This window comes from Gossypium arboreum, chromosome 2 (genome assembly GCF_025698485.1).
Source record: "Gossypium arboreum isolate Shixiya-1 chromosome 2, ASM2569848v2, whole genome shotgun sequence".
NCBI classification, from domain to species: Eukaryota; Viridiplantae; Streptophyta; class Magnoliopsida; order Malvales; family Malvaceae; genus Gossypium; species Gossypium arboreum.
The window spans coordinates 108,731,138-108,752,243 of NC_069071.1; the positions used below are offsets into that span (position 1 = coordinate 108,731,138).

General features: G+C 35.3%; 1 protein-coding gene and 2 long non-coding RNA genes across 3 annotated transcripts; 2 read left to right on the forward strand and 1 right to left on the reverse strand.

Moving 5' to 3' along the window:
- The first annotated feature begins 604 nt into the window (after window positions 1-604).
- On the forward strand, window positions 605-9,279 carry LOC128284030 (uncharacterized). Its single transcript, XR_008274329.1, has 3 exons — window positions 605-686; window positions 1,152-1,238; window positions 9,089-9,279. It is a non-coding gene; the product is annotated as an uncharacterized LOC128284030 (long non-coding RNA).
- Window positions 9,280-15,289: 6,010 nt separating this feature from the next.
- On the reverse strand, window positions 15,290-17,508 carry LOC108460632 (alcohol dehydrogenase class-P). Its single transcript, XM_017760199.2, has 8 exons — window positions 17,356-17,508; window positions 17,015-17,151; window positions 16,889-16,935; window positions 16,403-16,814; window positions 16,243-16,318; window positions 15,988-16,145; window positions 15,742-15,903; window positions 15,290-15,668 (listed from the first exon to the last, which is right to left on the reverse strand). The coding sequence occupies exons 1-8, from the start codon at window positions 17,387-17,389 to the stop codon at window positions 15,546-15,548; spliced, it is 1,149 nt and encodes a 382-aa protein (XP_017615688.1). The 5' UTR covers window positions 17,390-17,508; the 3' UTR covers window positions 15,290-15,545.
- Window positions 17,509-18,222: 714 nt separating this feature from the next.
- LOC128284152 (uncharacterized) lies at window positions 18,223-19,687 on the forward strand. The gene is made up of 3 exons (XR_008274489.1): window positions 18,223-19,227; window positions 19,308-19,384; window positions 19,480-19,687. It is a non-coding gene; the product is annotated as an uncharacterized LOC128284152 (long non-coding RNA).
- Window positions 19,688-21,106: the final 1,419 nt, after the last annotated feature.

A 21,106-nucleotide genomic window follows, 5' to 3' on the forward strand; every position in this document is an offset into this window, starting at 1 on the left:
TACAAATGCCCTTAGTATCGCACACCTATCGGCCATCATAGCCTTTAAGTCTTTCAATATTGTTTTTATTCTGTTTGTTAGTGGCCCTAACATAGAAGAACTTCGTATTCCTATCCCCTTCCTTAAGCTAGCCGATTCTGGATCTTTACACCCAGTAGCCTTCTTCTTTAGCATAGAGATTGCTTAACTTCAAACGAGCTTCCCTTAAACTGTTAATATTAGAATTAGTTGTAACATTCCGAAATAGGGCCTAAACGGAACAGTGGTTGCGAAACCACAAATTCAGGGTAAAAAAGAAAATTTATTATTATTTTGAGGTTCATGGTATGATTACATGATTGTGTGAAAATTTCGTGATAAAATTCTATGCATAAAGTGCTTAAATTGAGGTTAGGGACTAAATCGAATAATTTGCAAAACTTGCATTCTAGAAGTTTTAGTATGAAATTATTTTGGAATATTAATTAGGAGATCTTAAATGGTAATTTGAACAATTTTAAGTTCATGGACAAAATTAGGACATGGAAGGAATTTTTGAAAGTTTAGTAAGGAGGGCATTTTGGTCATTTGGTTATTAACATTAATAAAAGGTAAAAAGATGATAAAATTGTATCATCTTCTTCAAGTTACCAGCAGAACCTTACCTCTCTCCATAGCTGGGGTTTCTTCAACTTTCAAGCTTCATAGTAAGTGATTCCAAGCCCGCTTTTAATGATCTTTACGTTTTGAAGTCCCTAGCTCGATAAAGCTTATGCTAGCAATAATTTAAGTTAGGAATCAAATTTGGAAAAATACCCATAGGTGAAATTTGTGTATTTTGATGTTTTATGATGGAATATGAGGTTTTAAATTATGTTAGACAACTTGTGCTACTTGGTTTTAAGTGAAAACGAGTAAAAAGGCTTAATCGGTAAAAATACCTAATAGTTATAAGTACATGTTAGTGTGTGAATTTGATGTTGCCATAGAAGGGAAAAATGATCAGCATGTCATAAAACATAAGAAAATAGGATGAAGTTTAATTTACGAGCCTTGAGGCAAAAGTGCAAATATGTGAAAGTTTAGGGGCAAAAATGTAATTTTGCCAAAGTTTGAGTAAAGGGTTGTTTTGATAAATGTTGATATTAAATAAGCTAAATTTTCTATTATAGATCAAGAAGAGCGAAATTCGAGAGTAGATCGGGGAAAAGAAAAAGTAAAGGACTAAATTGTAAAGTTTAGTCACATTTTGTATCGAGGTAAGTTTACAGTAAATAAATGCAATATTCTTTTATTTTACATTATTATTGTCAATTTCAGCATTTATATATTTATGTTATGAAAATATTTAAAGTCGAATTTAAGGTGAAGTGACGGAGGAAAAGTGTTAGAAAGCCCGGTTGAACCCTAGGAATGTTAGGATATTAGGGGTGACAGACGAAACGAAATGAGCCATGTAAGTCCATATTAGAAATATGGCTTTGGAGACAGGATTGAGCCATGTAAGTCCATATTATATATGGCATTGGAGCAGGAATAATTCATGTAAGTCCATGTCAAAGACATGGCATTGACGAGATATTGATAGACAGAACGACCTAGTATCCTTAGTATTCCGAGTGGTTCAACGGGTCAGGATACGAGTTAAATTACAGTGAATTAACAGCAAAGGAAAAGTAGATTATACTTATGAAAAGGAAAGGTCGGGTAAGAAAGAAGGTAAGGGAATAAAGAAGAAGATAGAAATTGAGAAGTAAAGAAATTTATGATGTTAGATGATATTATGCATAATTATCCATTATGTTGAATGTTGTGATTTATTTGCTTGTAAGCTTACTAAGCCTAGTGCTTAATCTCTTTATTTTCTTCTTCTTATAGTACTTATCTAGCCACTCGGGATCGAAGGAAACGTCGGAGGCCGATCACACTATCAAAGAAATAACTCGGTATAATTAGGCGTTTTGTTTTGTGTATGGCATGTATAGAAACTTAGCCACTTTTGGTATAATATGAACAATGAATGATGTGTAAATACTTGCTAGTGATTAGCTAATAAAATGGCCGATGATATGCATGTTTATTAATATGTATGATTGAATGGTGATTATCACATGAAAATTATGAAAATGTGAAAGTAACCTAAAAATAGATTCAAGTAACAGCAATGACGTAACTTTGAAAAATCACTAAAAATTGTATAAACATAGTTTGAAGATGAATAATATATGAAATTAAAGCTTATTATGTCTATTTTCTTATGGAATAAGAAAAATAGGTAAAGGTATTATATTTCATGATATATCTGAGTTTTAATGAAATAGGGTCAGAGCGATTTCTGGAACCCCTATTTCAAATTTGGAAATTCACCATAAATTGTACAAAACTAATTAGAAGGTATAATTTATATGGTTATAATACTTGTTGAGTCTAGTTTTAATAGAAACAAACGGCTTAGTGATATGAATTTTTTACAGGAAGAAACATGGTTCGTAGTAACAAGAGGTTAGTGCAGTCAAGTTTTAAAACAGGGGAAACTTTAACTAATAAACTGTACTAATTGGCCAAGTCAAAAATCTATGAAAAAAAATTAGTAGATATATATATGAGTCTAGTTTCAGGAAAAATTTACAGATCTTAATTTCGAGTTTTGGAACTCAAGATATGAATTTTTAGGCGACTCTGACGAGAATGGCAGCACATTCGAAATGCTTAAATAAACAATTTAAACCTATTTAAGGGATAGAATAAGTTTAGTAATGCCTCGTGCTCGATTAAACCTTGATCTCGGGTAAGGAGTGTTACATTTATTGGTATCGAGCAGGTTTAGTTGGTTCTCGGAACAGTTAGTGTGAGAAAAGTCTAGCTATACATGCCATACTTGTATTTTGATAGTGTGACGACTCTGACGATTTTTTTAAATATTTTGTTTTATAGTAATGGATCCGGGCGGCGGTGATGATGATGTAGAAAGTAATGCTACTGCTTCCACGTAAGGGCAGCGCCATCGAGAATAGGCCAGAATAGTTGATCGGGAGGAGTGACTCGAGAAGCTCTCTTAGAGCTTTGAATGATTTGTTTGCCGAGTTCGTTCGTCGAATCCGGCAGTTAGACCTCCACCCCTCATGATTCTCGGGCTACCCATGTAGCTCAAGCTTCCCGATCCACAGTGCAGTGGTAAGAGAAAACCACCATTGATAGAATCAGAAACAAGGGCGAAAGAGTTCCGAGCAACAAAAGATGATGATGCGAAAGAGCGAATTTTGGTTAGAAAATACTATCGTGGTCTTTGACGAATTATCTTGTACACCGAGGAATGTATGAAATGTGTATCACTTCTTAGAGACTCACCTACTACTGGTGGAAGACACTTGTATCGGTTGTACCGAAAGAGAGGTCACTTGGGATTTCTTTCGGAAGAATTTCGTAAAAAGTACATCATCGAGGTTTATTGACCGAAGAGAAAGGAATTCTGGAATTGAAACAAGGCAATATGATTTGACCGATTATGAGCGTGAATTTGTCGTGCTCAATAAATATGCTCAAGAATGTGTGTCCACAGAGGCTATCCTGTAAAAGGTTTGAGGATGGGTTAAATGATGATATCCATTGTCGATGGGTGTCCTAGAAATAAAAGAGTTCGTTATTTTAGTTGAGAGAGCATGTAAGGCGGAGGAGCTATTAAAAGAAAAGGCAAAGTTGAGACAGAGACACAAGATACAAAGAAGAGACAGATGAGCAGATCATTTCAGGCTACATCCAAGAGGCCCAGAGCGTTTTCTACCAGATCTAGCTTTTCGGCAGGGCAATCTAGTCAGAATAGAGGTAGCAGATTTAAGGATCCAAGGCTCGGACCACCTCGACTACGAGTGTAGGTAATGTCGACGGGGTAGATCGTGGTGTCCACGGTGTGGTAGACTTCATTATGGTCCTTGTCGGGCAAAGCGAAAATGTTTGCTATAAATGTGGTGCTCCAGATCATTTTGTACGAGAATGTCCGTAGTGGCTAGCCGAGAGGTAACACAGAGTGCTAGATCCTAAATGCTCCTACTAGAGGCGATCACCGAGGCAACCGGAGTAGGAGCAAGTAATGAGGTACCTCTAGAGATTCGGTGTGAGACCGGATGTTAGAGCCCTGCAAGGACTTATGCTATTCGTGCACGCGAAGAGGCATCCTCCCGATGTGATTACGGTACATTTTCTCTACATGATATTAATGTCATTGTTCGATTGATCCGGGTTCAACTCATTCTTATGTTTGTATGAAATTGATGCCTAGTATAAGTATGCCTATAGAATCTCTGAATTTGTGATTAAAGTATCGAATCTATTAGGCAAGCATGTATTAGTAGATAAGGTATGTAGAAATTGTCCTTTAATGATTAGAGGCTCTTGTTTTCCTACCGATCTCATGCTATTGCCATTTGATGAGTTTGATGTGATTCTTGGTATGGATTGGTTGACTACACATGATGTGATAGTGAATTGTGGAAAGAAATTCATTGAGTTGAAGTGTGAAAATGGTGAAATTCTTGGGTTAATTCGGAAGAGTCGATAGTTTATTTCCTATAATTTCATTATGTCCGCCGAAATACTTGAGAAAAGGGTATGAAGCTTATCTTGCTTTTGTGTTGAACACTAAAGATCCGAATTGAAAATTGAATCGATTACTGTGGTATGTGAGTTTCCGATGTGTTTAGGAAGAACTACCGTGTTTGCCTCCTGTTAGAGAAGTTGAGTTTGGTATTGAGTTGATTCCGGTACCACGCCCATTTCTATTGCTCCTTATAGAATGGCTCTATTGGAATTGAAAGAATTGAAAGCTCGATTCAGAATTAACAGATAAAGGCTTTGTAAGACCCAGAGTTCACCATGGGGTGCACCAGTGCTATTTGTGAAAAAAAAAGACGGATCGATGAGATTGTGCATAGATTATCGGCAACTTAACAAGGTAACAATGAAAGAACAAGTATCCATTGCCTAGAATTGATGATTTGTTTGATCAATTGAAGGAGCTACTGTGTTTTCCAAGATAGTTTGAGATCCGGATACTATCGATTCTGAAGTTAAAGAGTCGATGTCCTGAAGATCGCTTCCGGACTAGGTATGGTCATTATGAGTTCCTTGTGATGCCATTTGGCTTGACTAATGCTCCTGCCATTTTATGGACTTAATGAACCGAATTTTTAGACCATACTTAGATAAGTTTGTAGTTGTGTTCATTGATGATATTTTGATTTATTCTCATGATGAGACCGAGCATGCAAAGCATTTGAGAACGAGTTTACAAATTTTGAGAGATAATCGGTTGTATGCCAAGTTCAAAGAAAAGTGAGTTCGTTACGAAGTTGGTTTTCTTGGACATATTGTCTCGGTGAAGGTATTAAGGTTGATACGAGTAAGATTTCAACCATTGTTGATTGGAAGCCTCCTAGAAATGTATCAGAAGTTAGAAGTTTTCTTGGTCTTGCCGGATATTATAGATTTATTTGTGGAGGGATTTTCCATGATAGCTACCCGATTGATTTAGACTGCTACGGAAGGATGTTAAGTTTGAATGGATGAGAAGTGCCAACAAAGTTTTGACAAGTTAAAGGCATTGTTGACGGAGCTCCTATCTTAGTACAATCGAACCGGGTAAAGAATTTGTGATTTGATGATGCATCCTTGAATGGGCTCGGTTGTGTACTCATGCGGAAGGAAAGGTAATTGCTTATGCCTCTAGACAATTGAAGCCACATGAGAAAAATTATCCGACACATGATTTAGAGCTAATGCTATTGTATTTGCATTGAAGATTTGGAGACATTATTTGTATGGTGAAAGGTGCTTGATATTTACCGATCATAAAAGCTTGAAATACTTGATGACTCAAAAGATTTGAATTTGAGGCAAAGAAGATGGTTGGAATTGCTTAAAGATTATGAGTTAGTGATTGATTATCACCCGTAAGGCAAATGTAGTTCTTGACGCTTTAAGCAGAAACTTTTATTTACATTACGAGCTTTGAATACCAATTTAGCCATGTCGGATGATGGTTCTATTTTAGCTGAATTTAGAGCTAAACCGGTATTTCTTGAAGAGATTTGTGAAGCTCGGAAAGATGATAATGACTTACAAGCTAAAAGAGTTCAATGTGAGTCGGGCATAGAATCGATTTCGGATTGGTTCGATGGTTGTTTAATGTTTAGAGACGAATTTGTGTACCAAAGAATGATGAGCTTATTCGAAAGATTTTACTGAAGCACATAGCGCTTCTTTATCTATTCATCCAGCAAGACAAAATGTATAATGATTTGAAGAAATTGTATTGGTGGGTAGGAATGAAAAGAGATATTTCGAGTTTGTTTCTAGATGCTTGATTTGTCAAGTGTAAAGGCCGAACATCGGTACCCTCGGGATTATTGCAACTTGTGCTAGTTCCTAATGGAAATGGGACGAGTTACTATGGATTTTGTGACAGGATTGTTGTTAACACTGAAAAAGAAAGATGCAATATGGGTTGTGATTGATAAGCTAACTAAGTCGGCTCATTTTATCCCAATCCGTATGGATTATTCACTTGACAAGTTGGCGAGTTATACATTTCGAGATAGTTAGACTACATGGAGTGCCATTATCGATCATTTCGCATGAGATCCAAGATTTACTTCACGGTTCGGAAGAAGTTACAAGAGGCTTTAGGTGCGGTTGAGTTTTAGTACGGCTTTTCACCCTCGGATCGATGGTCACCGAGAGAGTTATTCGTACTTGAAGATATGCTTAGATGTTGTGTATTAGAATTTCAAGGTAGTTGGGAAAAATACTTACCATTGGTAGAGTTTGCCTACAATAATAGTTATTAGTCAAGTTTGAAGATGGCACCTTATGAAGCTTTGTATGGACGTAAATGCCGCACACCTTTATATTGATGAGCTTAAAGAAAGCCGATTTACTGGGTTGATCTAGTTAAAGAAACGGAAGAAAAGTGAAAGTTATCGAAATTGTTTAAAAGCGACTTGACGCGTAAGTCGATGCGATTTAAAAGAAAAGAGATCGAATATCAAGTTGGTGACAAAGTTTTTTGAAAGTATCCCGTGGAAGAAAGTTCTCGATTTGGCAAGAAAGGCAAACTAAGTCCACGCTTTATTGGACCGTTTGAAGTGATTGAGAGAGTCGGACCATTAGCATATCGGTTAGCTTTACCGATTGAGTTAGAGAAGATTCATAATGTATTTCATGTGTCTATGCTACGTCGTTATCGCTCAGATCCGTCACATGTGATTTCTCAAACAGAGGTTGAGATTCACCAGACATGACTTACGGTGAAGAACCCAGAAAGATTCTAGCTCGAGAGGTAAAGCAATTAAGGAACAAAAGTATTGTACTTGTGAAAGTACTATGGAATAGACATGGGGTAGACGAGGCTACATGGGAACCCAAGAGGCTATACAAAAAACAAGACCCATATCTCTTCACGGTAAGATTTTCGGACGAAAATCCCTAAAGGGGAGAAATGTAACATTCCAAAATAGGGCCTAAACGAACAAAGGTTGCGAAACCACAAATTCAGGGTAAAAAAAATTATTATTATTTTGAGGTTCATGGTATGATTACATGATTGTGTGAAAATTTCGTGATAAAATTCTATGCATAAAGTGCTTAAATTGAGGTTAGGGACTAAATCGAATAATTTGCAAAACTTGCATTCTAGAAGTTTTAGTATGAAATTATTTTGGAATATTAATTAGGAGATCTTAAATGGTAATTTGACAAATTTTAAGTTCATGGACAAAATTAGGACATGGAAGGAATTTTGAAAGTTTAGTAAGGAGGGCATTTTGGTCATTTGGTTATTAACATTAATAAAAGGTAAAAAGATGATAAAATTGTATCATCTTCTTCAAGTTACCAGCAGAACCTTACCTCTCTCCATAGCTGAGGTTTCTTCAACTTTCAAGCTTCATAGTAAGTGATTCCAAGCCCTGCTTTTAATGATCTTTACGTTTTGAAGTCCCTAGCTCGATAAAGCTTATGCTAGCAATAATTTAAGTTAGGAATCAAATTTGGAAAAATTCCATAGGTGAAATTTGTGTATTTTGATTTTTATGATGGAATATGAGGTTTTAAATTATGTTAGACAACTTGTGCTACTTGGTTTTAAGTGAAAACGAGTAAAAGGCTTAATCGGTAAAAATACCTAATAGTCATAAGTACATGTTAGTGTGTGAATTTGATGTTGCCATAGAAGGAAAAAATGATCAGCATGTCATAAAACATAAGAAAATAGGATGAAGTTTAATTTACGAGCCTTGGGGCAAAAGTGCAAATATGTGAAAGTTTAGGGCAAAATGTAATTTTGCCAAAGTTTGAGTAAAGGGTTGTTTTGATAAATGTTGATATTAAATAAGCTAAATTTTCTATTATAGATCAAGAAGAGCGAAATTAGAGTAGATCGGGAAAAGAAAAAGTAAATGACTAAATTGTAAAGTTTAGTCACATTTTGTATCGAGGTAAGTTTACAAGAAATAAATGCAATATTCTTTTATTTTACATTATTATTGTCAATTTCAGCATTTATATATTTATGTTATGAAAATATTTAAAGTCGAATTTAAGGTGAAGTGACAGAGGAAAAGTGTTAGAAAGCCCGGTTGAACCCTAGGAATGTTAGGATATTAGTATGACGAGATGAACGAAATGAGCCATGTAAGTCCATATTAGAAATATGGCTTTGGAGACAGGATTGAGCCATGTAAGTCCATATTATATATGGCATTGGAGACAGGAATAATTCATGTAAGTCCATGTCAAAGACATGGCATTGGCGAGATATTGATAGAGCAGAAGCGACCCTAGTATCCTTAGTATTCCGAGTGGTTCAACGGGTCAGGATACGAGTTAAATTACAGTGAATTAACAGCAAAGGAAAAGTAGATTATACTTATGAAAAGGAAAGGTCGTAAGAAAGAAGGTAAGGGAATAAAGAAGAAGATAGAAATTGAGAAGTAAAGAAATTTATGATGTTAGATGATATTATGCATAATTATCCATTATGTTGAATGTTGTGATTTATTTGCTTGTAAGCTTACTAAGCCTAGTGCTTAATCTCTTTATTTTCTTCTTCTTATAGTACTTATCTAGCCACTCGGGGATCGAAGGAAACGTCGGAGGCCGATCACACTATCAAAGAAATAACTCGGTATAATTAGACGTTTTGTTTTGTGTATGGCATGTATAGAAACTTAGCCACTTTTGGTATAATATGAACAATGAATGATGTGTAAATACTTGCTAGTGATTAGCTAATAAAATGGCCGATGATATGCGTGTTTATTAATATGTATGATTGAATGGTGATTATCACATGAAAATTATGAAAAATGTGAAAGTAACCTAAAAACAGATTCAAGTAACAGCAATGATGTAACTTTGAAAAATCACTAAAAATTGTATAAACATAGTTTGAAGATGAATAATATATGAAATTAAATCTTATTATGTCTATTTTCTTATGGAATAAGAAAAATAGGTAAAGGTATTATATTTCATGATATATCTGAGTTTTAATGAAATAGGGTCAGAGCGATTTCTGGAACCCCTGTTTCAAATTTGGAAATTCACCATAAATTGTACAAAACTAATTAGAAGGTATAATTTATATGGTTATAATACTTGTTGAGTCTAGTTTTAATAGAAACAAACGGCTTAGTGATATGAATTTTGTACAGGAAGAAACATGGTTCGTAGTAACAAGAGGTTAGTGCAGTCAAGTTTTGAAACAGGGGAAACTTTAACTAATAAACTGTACTAATTGGCCAAGTCAAAAATCTATGAAAAAAATTAGTAGATAGATATATGAGTCTAGTTTCAGGAAAAATTTACGGATCTTAATTTCGAGTTTCGGAACTCAAGATATGAATTTTTAGGCGACTACGACGCAGAATGGCAGCACATTCCGAAATGCTTAAATAAACAATTTAAACCTATTTAAGGGATAGAATAAGTTTAGTAATGCCTCGTGCTCGATTCTGGCAACAGTCTCGGGTAAGGAGTGTTACATTAGTAATAGGCCCATCGATAGATCTATTGATTTGCTCAGTCAAGTCACGAATTTGGGCTTTCATATTGTTGTACTTGTTGAACTGCCAAGGAACCAACACCCTACGCATCCCATCCAATTTCTCTAGAATATTTTCACCCCTTCTACTCTAACTTTCCTTGATTATCTCCTTTTCTCTCTTGTCCTTTGCCCAACACATATCATAACGAAAATAAATCCTAGGATCCCTTTGGTTCATTTTTGGCTTTTTACCCATCGTATCCTTGAGAACAACATTATGATCCGATTTAGTCTGTCTAATAGTATTAACATCTATAAACGGGAAAAAAGCAACAGTATTAATAGACATAACAAACCGGTCTAACCGCTCTTTTACAAGCGCATTACCATCTCTGTTGTTGGCCCAAGTGAACCAGCCCCTTGTAGGTTTGATATCGACTAACATTAGCTCCTCAAGCACCTCTCTAAACTCCTCCATTTGTATTCTCGACTTCCTTCTCCCTTCTTCTTTTTCCGCATCATCCAAGATAACATTTGAATCTCCCCCAACGATCCATTCTTCTTTGACAATTCTACCAATACTTTTTAGGATTTCCTAAGATTGAGCTCTTGCACTAGGATCCGCATTGCCATAAAAACACATGAACTAAATATTGAATTTATTATCCACCTTCACTAAAGAGTCTATATGATTGCTCGAAAAACTTATGATGACCACCTCAACCTCATCGCTCCAGAGCATAGCAAGCCCACCACTCCTCATATTCGAGTCAACCACTAAACAATTCGGCCTGCAAACATTTTTAATTCGAGAAAAGCAATTAGAATTAATTTTAGTTTCACTTAAAAAGACTATATCCGGAACATTTGCAACTAGGAGTTGCTTCAATTCACAAACTGTCGCAGGGTTTCCAACGCCACGGCAGTTCCAGCTTAAGACCTTCATTGTTCTTGGTGGGGCTGATCACCAGCCGCCGTCTTAAAAGGTGAAACCTTATCCATTAACTTTCTCCTCACTAATTTGGATGGACTCTCATCTATATTATCTCTATTCGGGCCCTTCTGTCTCTTTCTCTTATTTTTGAAACGAAATAAACCATCCCTCGTTGCTTTATGACTCATTTTTCTTTAGGCGAAGTAGACATTGAATCCTCTTCACACTCCTTCTCTTTTCCTTTTTGAACTAAATGTCCACTGTCTTCCCTTGTATCTGTATTACTTTTCTCTTTATCCTCAGTCGACAACGTCTTTGTCAACACTATTTCAACTCCATTACGCCATGTTCCCCTTTCTTGGTTCAGGGTTGCTATATTTGCCCTCATCCACCTACCATATTGTAATTTTAACGCACTTAACTCGGGACCTTGCACTTTGTTTCAACAAATTTTAGTGGTGTGTCTAATTAAGCCACAAAAATGCAGAAATCTGGTAGTCTCTCATACTTCAGAACACATATAATTTAAAAACCTTCTCTTCATACAATTTTCAGAATCCTGCTTAAGGGTTTTGATGTATTGATTTGAACTTTTATTCTTATAAATTCAGTCCATCCTCCATTTCTATCCTTCTATTCAATTGCCATCAGTTCACCTATGGATTTTCCCATATCCAACGCAGTTTGACGGTTCATATATTCTAGAGGTATGTTGTAAATCCTTAGCCAGAAAGGGGATATATTAAACTCATAGGAAGCAATGTCTTTGTCTTTTACAAAAGGCATCATTGAGAATAAGCAGTTTTCAAACAACTAGGGCATAAGGTTGGGGATTCTAGTTCTATCTTCCAAACAACCAAACTTAACAATTATGGCCTCATCCTTCAAAGCAACAAAATTTACCTCTTCTTTCATGAGCCATAGTGTCTTAAAAACCCTATACATTGCCTCCCTATTTAGCTTTTCTTTTGCCATAATTTTGCCCACTGCCCATGATTCATCTCCTTTATAGTTTTTTTTCAACATTTGTACTAATAACCTTGGTAGCCTCTTCTTTCAAAAATTTTAGTTTTTTCAAGAACTCGTTTATATCATCATTCATCATTTCCTTATTACTAATAGTACTCTCCTCCATCAGCTCGTGGGAGCTGAAAAAAAGGCGACTTAAAACCCAAGGAAACTCCAATGCCAGAATCCAAATATGACAAAGAAAACCTATAGGTAAACCAAAAAGAAGAAAACCACAAGAATCGCAAGAACCAAAAGAAAACAAGGAACTGCACTACAAAACTAACAGAAAACAAAAAACAAAAAAAAGAGGCAAAAGAACAACATCAAAAATAGAATGACGAAAAAAGAGTTAGCAAGACTTTCAAAGCACTATCTAAGCTAATATCCAAAAACTCTATTATTTAATACATAAAACCCTAATGCATACAAAAGTAACTAAAATATAAAAAGACCTTTCGAAATACCCTGTTTTCATGAAAACAAACAAAGAGCAAAACAATTACGGAAGATAATAGAAAATATATCGTGGGCCTCTTAAAAAATTTACCACAGAAATGACAAAACAAGCACAGCACACAAGAAAAAAAAGGGAACCCCTTACACGAAAAGAAAAAAGCTACTAAAAGAAAAGAAAAAAAGAGAAAGAAACCAAACAAGATTACCGATAAACCCAAAGAAAACCTTAAAGAGAACCTTTTACCAGCTACTGTCTTTGATAGAGACATTCCATGACAAGTCACTGGCACTAAACACCACCGATAAAACATAAACAAGAAATAATCACGATACACCAACACACATGAACGCCCCCTTTACTACCATAATATTCAAACGAATAAAGGCAGGCCCACAAAACAAATCAAGAAGAAAAAGTACTAGAATCTTGGAGAAAACCTGTAATCTTGTTCTGATGTTACTGTTTTCTAAAATAAAAGATAAGCAACTAACCTTTTTTAATTTTCTCATCGCACAAAAGGTTATCCATTCTATAAGGAGTACGCAAAAATTAGAAGATGGATGGCCATCAAATTGATCTAGGGAAAAAATATGATCATGTGCATTGGGAATTCATCGATGCCTCGCTTCAAGCTGCAAGTATTCCTAATTTTCTCCGTAATGTTATTATGTTTGCAATTTCAAGTTCCACTATACAGGTTTTGTGGAACGGAGTTCCAACACAGAAATTTTGGCTTGTTAGGGGTGCTTGCTAATGATGTCTGCTGTCTCCTTATTTGCTTATTTTGTGTATGGAATGGTTGGGCCAAAGTATCCATTCTGCCATAGGCTTTGGTCCCCTATTTGTTTGGCTCGCATTGGCTCACCGCTAACTCATCTCTTCTTCGCAGATGATTTGATCTTATTTGGACGTGCTGAAGAACATCAAGCTGGGTCATCAAAGACATTCTTGATAAGTTCTGTGAATATTCGGGACATCGGATTAATATGTGGAAAACAAATATCTTCTTTTTTAAAAGCATTGATGGTAGCTTAAAGAGATGTATAAGCGGATACTTTGGATGTCAAGAAGTACGAAACTTAGGGTCTTACCTTAGATGCCCCTATTCCATGAGAAGGTCACTAAAAACACTCTGCATTTTGTTGTTGACAAGGTGCATTGTAAACTGTCTATTTGGGACGTTAGACAACTCTCTTTAGTTGGTAGGTGACTTTGGCTCAATCAATTTTGCTTTCAATTTCAAGCTATTTTATGCAGACAATGATGGTTCCTAAAGGCTTCTGTGATGAGATTGAGCGACCAATTAGGAAGATAGTATGGGGGTCCTATAATGGTGGTAAAGCGGTAAGTTGAGACTCGGTGTGTCAACCTAAATCGCACGAAGGTCTTGGTCTGAGGCACTTGAAGGACCATAACACTTCTTTCATGATGTATGTTGGATTCAACATTGTTTCAAATTCTAATGCCCTTTAGGTTCAGATTCTCCGGTCAAAGTATGGGGTTACAAGTGGTTTTCCCGAGAACTTATCAAGAGGACGTAGTTCTTTTTTAATGGAAATCCCTTTCTAAGGTATGACCCCTCATTCATGAAAACTTATTATGATTTATCGGGGATGGGAATTATAGACCCTTTCATAAATAGATTCCTTCCACTTCTAATCTTAATATGGATTGTCTTCTTAGCAATATGATTACAAATGATAGATCGTGGAATTTGGACCTTTTTATACTTTGGGTTTCAGAAGATGTCATCAATAAGATTATAGTTGTCCCACCGCCTCACCCATCTTTTGGTCTAGATAGAATTAAATGGAGGACTATTTTGACTGGCTCTTTCTCCCTCAAAAGTGCTTATGGTAAGATTCGGAAAGGTACATTAAAAACAAAAGAGCCGATTTAAGAACTTCCTTAGAAGTTTAAAGGCCTGTAATGGGTTCGATTCTTCATTTGGCTTGTTCTCAAGCTACGTGTGCTTATGAATACAGAAAGAGCAAGGCGATGAGTTGGTAATGACAACACATGTGGTTTTGGTGGGCATGGATCTGAGGAGGTGTTGCTTGTTATCAGAGATTGCCCTACAACTAGGAATATCTAGGACAAGCTCATTCCAGAAGGAACGCCCTCTAGATTCGACATCGGATCCCTCCTTGAATGGATGATGAAAAATCTTTAAAACCATTAAACTCCTTTTTTGGGTGGGGTAGATTGACCGTGCCTTTTTGGGATTATTGCTTAGAGTATTTGGAAGAACCACAACTTGTTTACATTTCAAAGTATTTCCTGAAGTATTAACGAAGTCCTTAAGGTCTCTCGTAGCTGGGCAAGACAATGTACTTCAGTTTCAAAAGTATCACCTCATAAGATACAAAGATCTTTAGCTAGCCCTTCTATAGCTAGTAGTTGGGTGTGCTTGAACACGGATGGTTCAATTAGGAATTAAGAGGGTTTTGCTGCAGCTGGAGGATTAATGTGTGATCATAATGTTGGGTGGATCATTGAGTTTTGCAGATACTTGGAAAGTTACACAGTGATAGAGGTTGAGCTTTGGGGCATCTCAGATGGGTTGAAGCTTATTTTAGATAGGAGATTAGAAAGAGTCTCAATTCAAGCAGTCGACCCTGAGGTAATGTCATTCAGGATGGTTATTCTAAAAACGCTAATTCTGCTCTAGTCAAAAGAATTCATCTACTCCTGAAATTGGTAAAATAACGGAAGATTCAACATATCCCCCGGGAAGAAAACACAACCGTAGATAGTCTTATTAAGATGGCTTGTGATAGAAGAATAGGTTTAAAATTGTTTAGAGATCCCCTTTTGAGGATCTAGTGTAATTGATTTTGTCTACTTTTATCTTTCAAAAAAAAAAAAGTTGGAAAATCATAGTAATAGGAATTTATTTCATTAACAAAGCAAGCTTTTACAAGATAATTTATTCTCTCAGCACATAATATAAAACTCCATATAAAGAACTCTCTTTTTTTTTTTTTAGAGAGAGAGAGTTCTATATAGGCACTCTTGATAACCGGGAAAGGTAGCTTAAGTAGGCACATAAATATAACACATAGTAGGACAAAACATTAGAGTTTTGATCCTTGGATGGGCAAATATACAGCAGCAACACTCTCTTAAGCATCCAAATGAATCATGCATCTCAGACCTATACCCTGGAGCATGTAGTCGAATGCCTTGTTAATATCGGCAAAAGGCACAGAGTGTGTGATGAACTTGTCCATATCCAGCCCCAGCTCCTGCAGCAATATCAACAAAACCATCATCGAAATGAACTATATTCTGTAATCTGTATAGAGGACATCACCTTACCTTGTTCAAATATTTGTCGACAACCATAGGAATATCAGTGCGTGGTTTATAGTTGCCATAAAAAGCACCCTTAAGGGTCCTCTCACTTAGTAGATTCATTGGATGAGTTTTGAATGCATCGTCTTTCTTTGGCACACCCACCAGCACACAAACACCCCAACCCTGTAATTCAAGAAGAAGCATATATGCGTGTGACAATTAATGCAAAGAGGTAGTATAGTTTTTTACTGGAAGAAGCTAAATTACATCATGGACGCATTCAAAAGCGGAAATCATGGCTTGGACGCTCCCTGTACACTCCACACTGCGATCCACTCCTCCGCCGGTCATCTCCACAATCACCTCTTGAACAGGTTTGTCGTAGTCTTTTGGATTCACAAATTCTGTAATCCCAAACCTCTTAGCTGGTGGCAGGCAAAGAAATATGATCAGTATATTAATATTTTTAGTGAGGAACAACGACAAATCATATAATGATATAAATGATGCTATGATAGGTACCTTCTTCAAATCTTCTGGGGTTCACATCAACAGCGATGATCCGAGAAGCCCCACAAACCCTTGCACCTTCAGCGGCCTAATTTATATGGATAAAAGTGAATCAAACACATTTACCAAATAGCCTAGAGAAAAACCATAGGTGAAACAAGAATAAACTCACGGCAAGACCAACGGCACCCAGTCCAAAAACTGCAACAGTTTGACCCTTTTTGGGTTTGGCAACATTCACAGTGGCCCCAAAACCTGTACATATCCCACAGCTAATGGGACAGACTTTATCAAGCGGGGCGGTTGGACTGATCTTGGCAACCTGGCCAACATGGACGACAGTATATTGGCTAAAAGTCGAGGTTCCAACAAAGTGGTAGATAGGCTTGCCGTTGATGGAAAATCTGGTTTTCCCATCAGCAAGCATAACACCTCGGTCGCAGTTGATCCTAAGCAGTTCGCACATGTTATTGCTTTCTTCTGACAGACAGTGGCGGCATTCTTTGCATTCTCCGGTGAAGATAGGAAGCACATGATCCCCAGGTTTCAAATCATTCACACCCTCACCCACACTCTCCACGATCCTACAATTATAATTGTAAGATTATATTGATACAGAAAAATATATAAAAAAATAAAATGGTTTTAACTTTCATACCCTGAGGCTTCATGACCAAGTATACGAGGAAACAGAGGAGTGTAACCCTGCCAAATTGAAGAAAAACAGTGACAAATACTTGTAGAAAATAAATGTTGTAATATTCATTTTATCGTACAGTAATACCTTACACTCCCAGTAGTATACATCAGTGTGACATAAAGCAGTGAAGAGAATCTTAATACGGACTTCATGCTTTTGGGGTGGTGCCACTTCCACTTCTTCTATAGATAGTGGCTTCCCGGCCTCCCATGCCACCGCAGCTACAATCAAAACCACACTATTTTTACATATTTAATGCTATGGCATGAATTCAAGTATATTGTAAATGTTGTCAGAAAAGAAATCAATGTAACCCGAACAAAGAACAAAAGGTATATTTGGTCATATGTATGTAGGAGACAAGGGAATTAAGGAAAAATTGTAGTTGTTGGGGTAAGGGAGAAGAGATAAGAGGTTATCATCACCTTTGCAACGAATAACCTGACCGGCAGTGCTCATTGCGTATGATTTTTTTCTTATATTTTAAACAAGATTTTCTTCTGAGCGTAGTGAGAATAGCAGCTTCAAATGGTTGTATTTATAGAAAAAATTGTAGTCCACTGTTGACTGCACAATAAATAATATTTGAATGTACGAGAATATCTGCTTGGGATTTTAGTTCAATTATGTTTCATTTATATTGATAATTAGCATAAAATAATTTTTTTAAATTATTTGGCACATCTATACTATTATTTAAAAGTTTTCTATATCATTTGGTACTTGAGTATCAAAATATATAACTTTAAAACCCTAATTTAAGCACTAAAAGTTGACATTATTACCATTGAGCACTAAAATATATAACTTTTGTCAAATATTACTATAAAATTGAACAAAAAATAATAGAGATGCCACTTTAGAAAATAATTTTGAATTTAAGTACCGAATTTATTGTCACCCATCATGAATTCCAACTTAGTTAAAAATTACTAAAACATATTATTTTATAAATAATAAACCTTAGCACTATTAGAATTTTTTATTTTATATTTTGTGAAAATTTAAAAGAAATTGCACATAATAATATTTCAACATAAAATATGATAAATTTCAATATTTTAAATCTATCATTTTAATAAAAAAATGCATCTTGCTGGACGTGTTTTCGTCAACTAGGTAGGAAAGCGCATCTTACAAGGTATGCTTTTAGACAATAGTAACATCCCAACGGTCAAATTTCAAATCCTCCTAACGATCAATTTTCAAATCCGCCCATTAGTCAAATTTCAAATCCTCCCAATGGCTAGTTTGTTTCCTATATAAACCCAACCATTTCCCCATTTTCATTTAAATCTAATGGTCTTAATTGTCTCAGTTCTCTTAAGATTTTAGTTTTAAATTTTTCATTAAATTTCTCTCAAAATCTTGTTGTTTTAAATTTTTTAATTCGTAATTTATTCATTTCAATTGATTTTTATAATAGCAATTCCTCTTATTCGTTTCGATGACAACTACATTTTTGGCGTGAAATTACAAATGATAAGGAAAAAATTGTAATTTTTTAAATTTTAATTAAGTTCATTTTTAAGTTGTTAACATTATTAAATTTATATTTTTTTGTTGATATAATCAGGTCGAAGATCGAATTTTGGAGATGTACATACACAATCTATCTGCGAGGGCACTGTGTGTAATTGAACCTCAATTGTAAGAGGTAGGATTCTTGTTTGTGTCTCATATGCTCGAGGGGTGTAAATTGGATTTCACACATATCAACACTTTGGTGGAAAGATGGAGACTCGAGGCACACACATTTCATTTTCCATGCGGTGAGTGTACAATTACACTCGAGGACGCAACTTTACAACTCAGTTTACCGATGGATGGGCTAGTCGTTACGGGGTCAGTGGTCATTGGCGCTTGGGGTGGCATCATTTGTGAGCAACTATTAGGCAAGGTGTTGGATAAGGTTTTTGGTAGTCGGATAGAGATGAAATGGTTGAAAGATGAAGATAAGTTCGGTTATCTCAACAATACCTCAAGTGCCCTTCAAAGAGAACAAAACACCCGAGCATTCATCCTAAGGTTAATCGAGGGTGTTCTAATGCCCAATAAATCTTGAACTCTGGTGCATTTAAGGTGGCTACTATAACTTGTTGACTTGAAAGAAGTGGGTCGACTTAGTTGGGGATCAATTGTGTTGGCCACGTTATACCAAGAGACGTGACAGGCGACACAACCATAAAAAATTAAGATCAGTGGTTACATACTCCTGCTGTAGTCATGGGCACTGTATCAACTACTATTTTTACTTCCCGAGTTGATGCCCATTATACTTTTTCACTCGTAACAAGGTAAAATTCATTTGATAATATAGTTACCATAATAATTTTTTTCATTTTTATATTTTTGAATTAACATATTATTTGAATAGGCGGAACAATAACCCGAGTTATGTTGGACTAGTGGAGGAGCTCGAGACTACTGTTAGATTAATGATCAGAAGTCGAGGTTAGTTTTTTTAATTTTTCAAATATATAATATATACATAATGATTTGAAATTTAATATTATGTAGATAACAAAATTTATAATTTTGTACTACAGTTTGAATGGATGTCATATGCTGATCAAGAAATTCAAACATGCATCTCGGCCAAATTTTTGGCCAATTGGCTGCGGTTCGACATGTGTGCACTAGGGTTGAGAATCAACGCTTAAAACAATCAATAATATTGCGATATTTGCAAGTATAACATGTAAGTTGTAATATTTATAGTGTTTAATGGAACACCAAAGTATTCCAAGGATCGAACCTAATAGAGTCAGTGATTTAATGATTCCTATTAAACAAGCATGCAAGAAAGAGGTTTAGCTAGCTACTCACTAATTTCTATATTATGACAATGCATAATTTGAGGCTAATTAAGCTAATTGATTATCTAACACTAAAAAAAACTAAATTGCAAATACAATTGAAATTTACCATTTCTGATTTTTTATGATTATTGAAGGTAATTGATAGGTTTTTAATCTTGGTTGTTAGTTGGAACTATTTTATAAAGTGAAATTGGTTAATTTTAAGTTTAGGGACTAAAATGATAAAATAATAAATTTGGCATTAAATTATTGTATGAATTTATTAATTATGGTCTGTATGAGGGTCATAGAGAATTCAACCATCTTAAATTGGATTTGATTGTAATAAATGTGAAAGTTTCGATTTTAGGGGCTAAATTGAATAAAAGGTAAAAGTTAAGGGTAATAACATAAAATTTTATTAAAGGGTCAATTACATGAATATAGAAATTTTAAGGTATCTTAATTGGTTAATTGAGTTAAATTATTAAATATGGATCAAGAAACGGATCAATCGGTTGATAATCGCGGGAAAGGAAAAGTTATTGAGTAGTCCTTGTCAAGGTGTTGGTAGCTACTACATTTAGGTAAGTTCATATTGATTTGTTATGCCTATTGATGTTTTAAATTCTAATTATATATGTGTATAATGGGCATGGTTAATTAAGGTAAGATTGAAGGTGGAAACAAACGTTTGAAATGTAAATAATGGCAATTGTACTTGCTTAAATTGAATCATGCTATTATATGGAATATTTGTGATCAATTTGATCATGGTATGAGGTTATAATTATGAAAAGATTAAGATGTACAAGTTAAGACCCATGTGAACTTAATAAATAACTAGGATACAAATAACATGTCATTAGGATGTTCCAAGCACTAGGTGCAGATGATTACAGTTTTTAGGTACTAAGTACCGGTGTTATAGTTCCAAGCACTTTGTGCCAGTGATTTATTTCTAGATACTATGTACCAGTGGTGGATACCATACCGATGGCTGGAATCTAACATTCGTTGCAGATTCTTGTCGGCTTGTGTGAGCAGCATTCTGTATTGGTTAACGTTCCAATGATTAGCTCATATGAGCATTTATTCCCCATGTATCCAAAATTAGTTATCAAAGTTCTTTAGGCAAAACAATTAATGAAATATTCAGGAATGGAACTCATGGCATGATTGGTTATTACTTAAATAAAAATCAAATGGTATGTGAGACATATATCTTGTGATCTTGCCAATGTTATGAAGTTCACTAATTTTTTGGTATGGTAGGCAATGTGAAATAAGGCAAGGATTGTTGCTATATGTTAAATTAAATTGTATGCTTTAAATGAAAGATATATGATGTTTAATTTTTACGAACTTACTAAAC